Source organism: Zophobas morio, unplaced genomic scaffold (assembly GCF_036711695.1).
Source record: "Zophobas morio isolate AGI-343-1 ecotype UQ-CSIRO unplaced genomic scaffold, CSIRO_AGI_Zmor_V1 ptg000017l, whole genome shotgun sequence".
Classification (NCBI taxonomy): domain Eukaryota; kingdom Metazoa; phylum Arthropoda; class Insecta; order Coleoptera; family Tenebrionidae; genus Zophobas; species Zophobas morio.
Window position 1 is genome coordinate 3,672,732 of NW_026972122.1, and position 12,613 is coordinate 3,685,344.

The 12,613-nt window shown below is 34.0% G+C and overlaps 1 protein-coding gene across 2 annotated transcripts; it reads right to left on the reverse strand.

Annotated features, from left to right (window-relative positions):
* Positions 1-2,995: 2,995 nt before the first annotated feature.
* On the reverse strand, positions 2,996-5,366 carry LOC135130378 (uncharacterized). Of its 2 annotated transcripts, none has more exons than XM_064057748.1 (2): positions 3,244-5,366; positions 2,996-3,193 (listed from the first exon to the last, which is right to left on the reverse strand). In XM_064057748.1, the coding sequence occupies exon 1, from the start codon at positions 5,306-5,308 to the stop codon at positions 3,251-3,253; it is 2,058 nt and encodes a 685-aa protein (XP_063913818.1). In that variant the 5' UTR covers positions 5,309-5,366; the 3' UTR covers positions 2,996-3,193; positions 3,244-3,250. The 2 variants fall into 2 exon arrangements, with proteins under 2 accessions (XP_063913818.1, XP_063913820.1); XM_064057750.1 differs by having other exon boundaries at positions 2,996-3,199.
* Positions 5,367-12,613: the final 7,247 nt, after the last annotated feature.

The window sequence follows — 12,613 nt, forward strand, 5'->3', positions numbered from 1 at the left end:
GGCAATCTGAAGGTTCAAGATGGCGTCGGACGCATGCGTCGTTCGAGAAATGCGTCAGAAATATGCGTCAAAATGCCAGAAATGTGATCAATCCTGTGGCGCTGTGCACATAATGGTCTAAATCGAAAGAATAAAATGCACGTCCCACATGATCCACAATGTTGTTAATTTGGTCGATGAGATTTTACATTCCAAACATGTGCTTGGTTTGAAAACACACGGCGGCTGCCAGAACAAAGAATTGACCTGATGTTAAATTATGCCACACTTTAACAGCGATTCAAACAAAGAATTTACATTATGTTAAATTGTGCCACACTTTATCAACGGTTCAATCAAAGAATTTACATTATGTTAAATGATGCCTTGATCCAAGTGACTGGTTACTTAAAACCATTAGTTTTGAAAGTTTATATCATGAACTACATGATAAATAAACAACGCAAAATGTATCAAGAAAAGCTTCTCGGTGATATATTTCAACGTTACGAGAAAATATATCTCCGTGATATAGCTTTCCACGTTACAAGAAAATATCTCGGTGATGTGATGATGATGAACTATTAGCAATCCTGTGTGAGGAATTAAGAAGGGTTATAATGTAACACTCAAGTATACGCATCCAGAAACGTTATTCATAATTAGATACACAAAGGATGAGCCCTGACTAAGTGAATTTCATGAAATCTCGTAGCAAGTACTTGATCTAAACAAATTCCTGACTGTTAAATTGTGTAAGAACTAGTTAACGATTAAAATCCTAACATGAACTGTTGATTTAAAAACAATAAAACAAATTTACGCCACGGGTTAGCGTCCGTCGAAAATGCACTTATTTCCGCTTGGAAAAATCGCAAGAATTACCTATGCGTGTTGTGGAAACTGTGGCGTCGTCGTTATTACGATTAACCGTCGTTAAACAAAGGCTTCCCCCTTTTTTATTAACTATCAAATCAACTAAACTTAATCTAGCTAACTCACCACTTGGTTTCACTCCCAACAACAAACCAAGAGTGACTCTCTCCCCACCCTCTACAAAGCAAAATTCCCTAGCAGAACTACCCACTACCAAAAAAAGAACTAAACGTGCACATGGTTGCCTATGTTTAACGATTTTCTTGGCTGATTTTTTTTTTAATTCAAATTATTCAAATGCGATTTCGTGCCGCTGTTAATTTTTTTCAGCGCGAAATTTTAATTCAAATTCGGTCACCACAAGTGTAATACTAAAAATAACAGTATTGTATTCCCAAAATTTTCTGTTTTCCTGATTTAATCAATAAAATAAATTGACTCATTCATTAGTTTTATTTGAGCCACCTAATTAAGCAAATTTAAAAAATATGAATGCAATGATAAATGACAAGTAAAAACTCATCATGTTTTGCACATTTTTGGTAGAATTTATTCGGCCAAATTTTGAGATGACGTCATCAATTTTTATGGAAGAATAAACGGATATATTTTGATTAACAGTTTACCATGCTTACAATATCTTTAAAACGTCTGCAAGATTTCAAAGTATTCAGTTTTGCAATTCTTGATTTATTCAATAAAATATATTCACGCATTCATTAAATTTTTTTGGTCACCTGTATAAGCAAATCCAAAAAATATGAATGGAATGATAAATCACAATTACCTACAGACTCATCATATTTTCTACATTTACTCGTAAAAGTTTTGAGCTGACGTCATCAATTTTTGGAGGGGATAAGTAAATATATTTTGATTAAAAATTCATCATGCCTATCATACCCTTAAAACAATTTACTGGTAGATTATTTAAGTGATAAAGGGTCCAGTAATCATTAGAGTATGAAAAACAGGGTATCCCGTTTCGATATTTATTGGACAGATAATCTCCGAAACTACTTGACCGATGGTTGCAAAATTTTGTATGTATTTTAGGAATATCTTGTACATGGTAAAACGCTAACCAAAATTTGTCTGACCATCCCCACCAACATTGCGATGACGTCAACTCAAAATTTTTCATAGTAAATGTTACTTAAATTTCATAAAATAATATACTGTGGTGACCGAATTTAAATCAAAAGTTTCGCGCTGAAATTAATTAACAGCGGCGCGAAATCACATTTGCATAATTTGAATTTGAGAAAGAAAAAAAATTCATCAAAAAAATCGTTAAACAAAGGCAACCAGGTGCACGGTAACGCCTGCTGGATAGTTGGACAATTTGCAGCGCTAGGGATTTTAGTTAGAGGGTTGGTGGTTAGACAGAGGGCGGTATGGCGGAGCGTCAGTCTGAATGTATTTTGGTGAATGTAAAGACATGGTAAGAGCTAATTTAAATTAGTTGGTTTGGCAGTTGATAAAAAGGGAGGAAGTCTTTGTTTAACGAAAAGTAATGATGACGACACAGTTTTTCCCAACACGTGTAACTATTCTTGCGGCCTTTTAATCGAAAAAGTGCAGACTTCCGTTCAACGCGAAACACGTGCTGTAAATTTGTTTTATTGTTTGTAAATCACCAATCAAGTTACTTTTTTCTTAATTGTCAGCTAGTACAAACACAATTTAACAATCAGGATTATTTAAATAAATCACTTGCTAGAAGATTGCATGAAATTCACTTTGTTAGGATAATACTAACAGTCGAGATCTAACTGCGGATCTGCGATCGTAACGGCCTAGTTTCGGACAGGAGCTTGCGATAGATGGAATCACCGTCGAGGGGGGAGAACAGCCCCGACCGGTAGCCCCAAACTCCGCTTGTGCTAGAACGCCCCAGCGGTACTTTTGTTGTGCTCCTGTTAACTGCCGTAACTTTAAAATCTGACGCCACACGCCCGTAATAACTTGTATATTTGCATCCATTTACTTTAATTCAGATTTTGTTTTTTTATATTTCATATTGTTTAATTTAAAAAATATACATATTTTAGAATGCCCCCATTTCAAAACGCAAATGGTACGTCACTAGTTATGGCCTAAATGACAGATCGTGATGACTACCTCTACTATATACTCATTTATGTGAAGATACACTGTTTATTAAAAAATACATTACATACATTCTTGAAAAAATAAATATACCAACGTCTTGCTTTAATCATCACCACGGATGTTTAAAATTGATCTTCGAATTTCTGGAACAACATCCAAAAATGTACTAGGACCGTCAGTTCATTTCAGTTAAATTCGTTTATAATCCCTTCAAATCCAGTCACTGAAACTTCTCCCTAAAGTGCAATAAAACATTATAAACAACCTGCTCACCTAAACCTCAACAAACTTCTCTGTACTCAAAATCCGCTTGCCTTTTGTACTTCACACAAAAATGGTCAATCACCATATCGCAAAAGTTTGGAGTCCCCTTCATGAGATCCTTCTCCAACCAACACATCCCTAAAACATCCAGATTTTCCTCACTCTGAGCAATTTTAAAAAAATCTCTGGATCGTGCGAGAGTCGCAAAACACCTTCCCGGTTCCGACGTCGTCACGGGCATCGTGCAACAAATTTTCAACAATTTGAACGTTTCAGGAAACACGTCCATCAAATCATTTTCGTAAAAATACTGCAACAGCACTAGCGCACCTGCAACGTTGCCAAATTCCTCCCTTTTACAAAGAATCTTGAGCTCGTTCTTCAGTGCGAGTTTATCGAGTTTGAAGACGTTGGCAGCAATGGCGAGTTCTGCGACTGGCACGCCTGATATGGGGACCAAAGCGGCCATTGCCAACCCAGGCATTTGACAAAAACGCTCATCGACGTACTCCACCATCAAACCACAAATTTTTTTGGCGACTTCGTCGTTCATTCGTTCTTGGTGGGGGTATTCGGGGTAGTTTCCGGGCTGCGGTTCTTGTTTAACGGGGGTTGTTAGAGGCCCGTTTTCAATGGGGGTGTCGTCTTGGAGGAAAACCGTCGCAAAAGGGTAGGTAATGGCGTATTTACGCTCGATTTGGCAACGGATATGTCGGACTTGTTCTTTGAAAGCGTCTACCAATCTTTGGATTTTCGTAAGCGGGTAAACTTCCAAGTGTTGTAAGTGGGAAAAAAGGTCATTACAATGCGGCAACAATTTCCAGAAAAAGTCCAACCAGTAGTTGAAATTGTAGTCTGTTAGTAGGGTTTTTATAGTCGCAGCTTCACCAACTAGTGATTGCTCACTCTCGACGTCTATGATGTAGTCGAGACACGCATTTATCGCTTCGACGTTTACTGAAAGCGTATTCACAACTTGTCCTTTCGTACTAAACTTACAATCGCAATTAAGCAACTTGGAAACTTTTTCCGTGTGCGAAAAAAATTCCGAACAACTTTCCAATTGAGCGAAGAAGAGTTTGATATCTTTAAAATGAATTGCCAAATGTTCAATGATCATCTCAGGATTGTGAGCATAACTATGTACAAATCGTGCTATTGGATAAACTGCGTGGATCGTTAGTTGGATACCCCAATTTCTAGTGTGCACAGTTAAAAATCCATCATAACTATAGCAAATAAATTTATCCGGGGTTTTATCCACACCTAATTTTTGTAAAGTGCATAAAATAACCTCAGATATACCGGTTGCATGCTTATTAGCAGGAGTCACAAATCCGACAAAGCGCTCATGAATTTGGCCTCGAAGTTCATACCTTACAATAAAAATTAACTGCGGTGATGTTCCCATAACATTTGCTTCATCTATCTCAACCGACAAAAAACTAGTCTGGGCGATTTCCTTTCGAATAACGTTGAGACAAACTTCATACACTGACTCTAATAATTCTGAAAAAATCGGCCCCGTTCGACTATTACATTCCTTTAAAATCGCTTTCATTTCTGACTCGTAGTTCGTATTATACCTCACGCACTCAATGAGTTTACTCAGAACGTAGCGGTTTTGCAGCACTTGTTTATTATGTTGTGTTACACTCAATAAGTGTTCGCGACTCAACTGATCTACTAAATCCTTATTACCTATTAAAATGTAACTTAAACTACTAACCAAGTGTTTGGAACTGCGCTCATGTTCTTTTATTTGGATTTTTAAGTCTTGACGATATGTCACGCCTTCGTCAACCCATATGTTGCTGTCTTCGTGACTGTCTTTAGGTGTGTTAGCCAATAAACAAATGTAGCAAAAGAGCATGTTTCTTTTGGGGCAACCGCACAGCCAGGTCGCAAGTTGGTAACATTCGGTATTAAACTGGAAGGTGCTGTGTGTTGAGGTTAGGTCTGGTCTGGGGGGCTCATACTTCTTTAATTCTATTTTTAAACTTTCCAGTAGCTTGTTTTGGTTTATTAAAGCTTTTATGTTGTTTACGGAGTTCACTTGGGATGTTTGGGCCATTGTTTGTACGTTTTCGTAGATACAAACAAATGTTAGGTTAAGTTGATTGTTGTTGAAAAAAAACTACACAACTGTCAGTACTGAGCAGGTTTTTTAGTGACATGGTGTTGACATCACTGATTTAGTTATTAATTATTATTAATGTAAAATATAAAAATTATAAACAATTGTGGTAATTTATATTAAAAATTTATATGCAGATGAGTTACTAATTATTAGAATTGTTTTTTTGAGTATTATTATTTTCAACTATACAGAGTGTTCTATTTTTGGACGTCATTTACAACTCAGTTTTTTCTTAATGGAACAGTTTATATGTGTCTACATATTCTGACTATCTCTTCTTAGTTTTTATAACTGTTCTAGTTTATTTTTAAAATTCCGATTCATACAATTTTTTTAGCAGTGCCAGGGTCCACAAAAAATCGCACTAGTGTTATTTTTAACATCTGTGTTGCAATTTTTATGGCGAGAAAAACAGATGCAAGCACTTTGTTGTGGTATCAATTGAATTAAATTTTAACATATAGGTGTCTATAAAAAAATCTATATCTTCGTTTTAATTATTAACTCATTTAATAGTCGAATTTTGTAAAAAGAAGAAATGAACCCGACATCTACAAAAAAATATCTCTAATATCTCTAGGTAATTTTCGAAGATTAAAATGTGTATTAAAAATTGAGATTTTGAAAAAAGTTGCCCAAAAATTCTTGAAAAGTTTTGAACTTACGATCTCGGAGCAAGATTTTAGGAATATTCGATTTGAAAGTATTTTTTTAATCCTAAAAATTGCCATATTATAATTGGCGATTTTGGAAAAATAGTAGGAGAAAGTAGGAATTTACAAGTAAATGTGTTTGGTTGAATTTCGAAAATGGTCAAAAATGCGCCGAAGTTTTCATAAGGCGGAGGTTACTGAAAAATTTTTCTTTTCAAAAAGTTGCCGAAAAATGGTCAAAATCCTGGAATATACATTTCGACGCCCTGATTCCAAAAATATAATGTGTTAATGGTCCCAGTGCAAGATTTTAGAAATATTCGATTTCAGATTCAATTTTTTTAATCCCAAAAAAAAGCCATATTTCACTTAAAAATGGTAGAAGTTATCGAAGAAGTAGGGCCGAAATTGACTTCTGGAGGGTAAATGTGTTCGGTTGAATTTCGAAAAAGGTAGAATTTTGGCCAAAATTTTCATAAGGGGGTTTTCACAAAATTGCCGAAAAGATGTCAAAAAATGCTGGGATATAGAATTCGACTTGCCAATGCCAAAAATATAGCGTGTTCGTAGTCCCGGGGCAAGATTTTAGGAATATTCGATTGAAAATCCAATTTTTTTCAATAATCCTAAAAAAATTTATATTTCAGTTGGCGATTCTGGAAAAATGGTAAAAATTTTTGAAGAAATGTGGCCAGAGATAACTTCGGAAGGTCAAAATCTATGCAAAAAGCTCTTTACATCCCGCCTTAAATTGACATGTGAAAAAAAAATGAGAGCCCGCGAAAAATTTAAAAATTCAAAATTTGGCGTTGGCTGTATTATGTTTTTGAAAAATGGCGGGATGCGTTCAGATGCAAGTGGTGAACCCTAAGGTTGGAAAAGTACTGCTAAATAAAAGACAAAATTTATGGAGGACACAAAAGTTATTTATTCCTCCACTGACAAAAAAAGAAGAAAAAAAAACTGTGACTAAGTTATGTACAATTATTAACTTAGCTATTTCTTCATGTTGTTTTCCCATATTGTGGAAACGTGCTAGAGTTGTTCCGATTTATAAGAAGAATGATATCTCTCAACTAAAAAACTATAGACCAATAGCTATATTAAATAACTTTTCGAAAATATTTGAACAAGTTATATACAGTACCATCTATCTTAATACTCATCTTCACATCTCTCCTTATCAACACGGTTTTTTAACTGGTAAATCGACCATTACAAACCTCATGATAGTAACGCAATATATTTCTGAAGAATTAGATAAAGGTGGACAAGTGGATGTAATCTACACGGACTTTTCTAGTGCGTTTGACCGTGTTGATCACAACTTGCTGCTGAATAAGCTCAGTTTTTTTGGCATGTCTCCATCATTTATTAAACTTATTGAATCTTACTTGGTTGCACGAATTAACTCTTTTATAATGGTTACTTATCACATGAGTATGTGTCAACGTCAGGTGTACCTCAAGGTTCCAACCTGGGACCTCTTCTTTTTATATTATTTATTGATGACTTATTGAGGGCACTTACATGTCCTAGACTTGGATTTGCTGATGATTTAAAAATATATTCTTCCATTGATAATCTTAATGACATGAAGCTTCTTCAGGACAACCTAGACATGATTTACAGATGGTCTGTAGAAAATAAAATTCTTTTGAACATTATTAAGTGCTGTTTTGTGACTTTTACTCGCAAAATAAATCATTTGTTTTCTGCTTATTACATCAATGACCAAAATCTTATTAAAAATGACACTGTTAAAGACTTGGGCGTAGTCTTTGATTCACAGTTAACTTTCTCAGAGCACATTGAAACACTTGTATCATCTGCCTCAAAATCTCTGGGATTTGTAATACGCATTTCGAAATATTTTAGAACTCCAGCTTTATTCAAATCATTTTACTTTTGTTTTGTAGTCAGTAAACTCGAATATGCTGCAGTAATATGGTCACCTTATTATTTACAATACAAACTTATTATTGAGCGTATTCAACGTCGATTTCTGAAGTTTATGTCTTTTAAGCTGTATGGTTATTTTCCCGAAAGAACTATGGAATATAGTGCTCTTCTTGATCAGCATAAGTTTCAGTCTTTGGTCATGCGAAGAGATATGCACTCTGCGAAATTTCTTTGGAAAATTGTACATAATAGAGTTGATTGTCCTCACATCCTATCGATGATCAATTTCTATGTGCCACGTCTGAATAATCGTCATGCGGTGACATTTTATTTACCCAAACCCAAGACTAATATGTTAAAAAAATCTCCAATAACTAACCTATATCGTTGTGGTAATAAGTTATATGATGATATTTTTGCTAATGGGATCAAACAAATAACTTTTTAATTTATGTTTTTGTAATATTTAAGTTTATATTCTTCTATTATTGTAATTTAATTTATTTTAAGTTAATTTAATTGAATTGAATTTTATTTTATTGAACATGTACACAAATATGTATTTTGTCCTGTTAATGGGAAACTGTTGGGCAATAAAGTTATTATTATTATTATTATTATTATGTCGGACCCCTTAATGCTCAGCCCCAAAAAAAAAACTTATTGAACTTTGGACGAAATTTAAATGAAATCAAATTAAATGTACGTGCAAGCCGTTACGGTCGCAAACTCTAACCTGCATCTTTCGTGCAGGTGGCGCGATAAATCTCGCCAGCTCGACTAGGAACCGCGCACTCCACTTCTGCCACGTTTTCTGTGTTATTTAACCTCAATTCCATTTTTAATGTTCAATTTCTATGACCCCGATATTAAGGACAACTGAACAAGTGTCAAAGCGAATTTAAATGTTGTTTATTGCAAAAGAGCAATAAACAAGCAAGCAAGATGAGACTGATTTTGGCAGATGACATCCTCTAAGAAAATAAGGGAGGGTGGGCGGAGGGCTAGTACTTGCCAAGATAAGACTGATTTTGGCAGATAACTTATTCTTCTAAGAAAATAAAGGCTGGGTGGGTGGGGTTAGTTCTTGCTAAAAATAAAAAAAAATAAAAATCAAAAAATGACAAATTGAAAAATCGGATAACTGAGAAATCGGAAAATTGTACGACTGTATAATCGGAAAATTAAAAACTGAAATATCGAAAAATTGAAAAAAAAAACAAATCTTATATAAATCGAATTCGTAATTCCAGTTTTCATTTTTTTTTAGCTTTTGGATTTTTCAACTTTTGAATATTTCATTTGATAATTTGTTTGACAATTTTGCAGATTCCAATCTTTTGATTTTTCAAGTTTTATCTTTATAATTTTGTAATTTTTTGATTTTTAATTTTTCAAGTTCTCAAGTTAAAATTTTTCCTTTTCACGATTTATCATTTTTGATTTTTTAAGAGCGAGAAATTGAAAAATTCGAAAGTTGAAAAATCGAAAAACTGAAAAATCTAGTAGTACTCACTACGATAAAACTCATTTTGACAAATGACCTATTCTTCTAAGAAAAGGTACTAGCCCCGCCCACCCACCCCTTATTTTCTTGGAAGATTGGTCATCTGCCAAAATCAATCTTATCTTGGCAAGTATGGACTGATTTTTGCAAATGACATATTCTCTAAGAAAATAAGGGTGGGTGGGTGGGGCTAGTACTTTTCAAGATACGACTGATTTTGGCAGATGACCCTCTCTTCTAAGAAAATAAAGGGTGGGTGGGCGGGGCCAGTACTTGTCAAGGTAAGACTGCTAAAAATAAAAAAACTTAAAAATCAGAAATGACAAATTGAAAAATCGGATAACTGAGAAATCGAAAAATTGTACGACTGTATATTTGGAAAATCAAAACCTGAAATATCGAAAAATTGAAAAAAAAAACAAATCTTATAAAATCGAATTCGTTTTTAGATTTTTCAACTTTTGAATATTTCATTTGATAATTTGTTTGACAATTTTGCAGTTTTTAGTTCCAATCTTTTGATTTTTCAAGCTTTATCTTTAGAATTTTGGAATTTTTTGATTTTTAATTTTTCAAGTTCTCAAATTAAAATTTTTCCTTTTCACGATTTGTCATGTTTCGATTTTTTAACTAAAAGAACAAATTTATTCGAACCGAAATTTTGAAAAATCGAAAAATCCAAAAACTGAAAATTAGAAACAAAATTTTCAAATGTTTTAAAGTTACGGTAAACATGGCAATCGCTGATCAAAATTACTTTGTACTCCCTTCCAAAAACTCGGCGACAAAAAATCTAAAACCGAAAATTAAAAAAAAATAAACATCTATTTTCTCGATATTTTTAAAAACCAAATAATTGAGAAATCGGAAAGCCAAAACTGTAAAATTAAAAAATCGAAAGTTTTTTTCAGTTGCCCTGAGAAATCAAAAATCTAAAGACAGTTCAGAAAATTGAAAATTTAAAAAGCGGGAAATTGAAAAATTCGAAAGTTGAGAAATCGTAAAACTGAAAAATCTAGTAGTACTCACTACGATAAGACTCATTTTGACAAATGACCCATTCTTCTAAGAAAAGGTACTAGCCCCGCCCACCCACCCCTTATTTTCTTGAAAGAGTAGCTCATCTGCCAAAATCAATCTGATCTTGGCAAGTATGGACTGATTTTTGCAAATTACATATTCTCTAAGAAAATAAGGGTGGGTGGGCGGGGCTAGTACTTGTCAAGATGAGACTGATTTTGGCAAATGACTTATTCTTCTAAGAAAATAAGGGCGGGTGGGCGGGGCTAGTATTTGCCAAAATCAGTCTTATCTTAGCAGGTACTAGCCCCGCCCACCCACCCTCTCTTTTCTTAGAAGGTATCTCATTTGCCAAAATCAGTTTTATCTTGGGAGGTACTAGCCCCGCCCACCCACCCTCTCTTTTCTTACAGGATATCTCATTTGCCAAAATCAGTCTTATCTACTAGATTTTTCAGTTTTTCGATTTTTCAACTTTCGAATTTTTCAATTTCTCGCTCTTAAAAAATCAAGATAAAGATTGCTCTTTTGCAATAAACAACATTTAAATTCGCTATACAATCTTGTCAAAGTTTTAACAACAAACAATTCTTAGGTGAGATTAAAATTGGACATCAGATAATTTATACGATGGAAACAATCAACAAAATATTTACAAACCAACAACTAGCAAAGATTTATAAAAACAAAGATCTGCAAATTGTGCAAATAAAAATATTACATGAGGTTAAAACTGCAGAGCATGAAAATTTACGTTCAATTTAAATTATACAACAAAGACAAATACTGAAGTTAAAAATTGTGAGATAGAGAAAAATTGTATGAGGTGAAATTTGCAAGGCTAATAAATTTACATGAGATTAACATTTGCCACTCTTTATCAACGATTCAAACAAAATAATGTATCATTTAAGTATTAGCATTCATAACTTGTAAACAAAGGTTGTTATTCTGACCAAGTGAGTTTCATGAAATCTCCAAGTAAGTGTCTGTTAAATTGTGTTAACACCAGTTAACAATTAAAGTCCTAACCTGATCGGTGAATTTACAAATAATAAAACTAATTTATAGCACGTGTAGCGTCGGTCGAAAATTAGATTTTTCCGATTAGAAAGCCGCAAAAATTAGCTGCGCGTATTGGGGAAAACTGTGACGTCATCATTACGATTAATTTTCGTTAAACAAAGGCTTCCTCCCTTTTATTAACTACCAAATCAACTAATTTAACCTAGCCAACTTACAACGTCCTTTTCACCATGCTCAAATAACACCGAATCAAACAATAATTACGCTAACCCCAAGCGCTAACGTGCATATGGTTGCCTATGTTAAACGATTTTTTTGATTGATTTTTTTTTCTCAAATTCAAATTATGCAAATGTGATTTCGCACCGCTGTTAATTAATTTCAGCGCGAAAATTTGATTCAAATTCGGTCACCACAATGTGGTTGAAAAAAGATCAAAATTTTCATGAGTATAGAAAACTCTCAAAAAATTGTAACCAGAGATCTTGACGTGCTGGTTAAAAAAATGTTTTTACATTTTTTTAACCAGCACTTGGCTTTGAAATTTCCTAAAATTTTTCTGCCTTCTTGTGATGACTCATCCTTGCTAGTCACAAATGTCAATCATAACCTAACTTTCTTAAATCTATTTCAGCGTGTTTCCGCCTGATAGATAGGGAACCAATATTTCAGAAAGATTTATAGATTACCAAGACCGCAAGGAAACACTCTCCAGAGGGGGTATAACAATTTTTTCCTTTTTTGTATAACAATGGGTAGGAATCGAACCACACATTTCCCGCTTGCCGGGCGGGTGCCCTGACCACTAGACTACAGAGCCACTTATCTTTTTTCGCTTACTACTACTTATTATTGTGTCGCCACAGATGTATATATTATACATCAAACTGCAGCTTTTTTCATGTTCTAAACCTGAAAACCATTCAGTCAACTATAGCCCCTAGAAATATGTACTTTCTAGGGGCTATACAATCAACCATAAAAATGTGACAGAAAAATATCGTAAAAAAACTATTTATTTTTTCCTCTTCTTTGTGTGTTAAACATCAAATCGAGAATCACTTGAAAATCCTCACACTGACAAAGTAACGTACTTTAAATGCTGCCATATTAAATGTTTGTTAGTAGTAC

Excerpts from the sequence above, each read along its gene's own strand:
- LOC135130378 (XM_064057748.1), bottom strand. The coding sequence starts at position 5,308 with ATGGCCCAAACATCCCAAGTGAACTCCGTAAACAACATAAAAGCTTTA.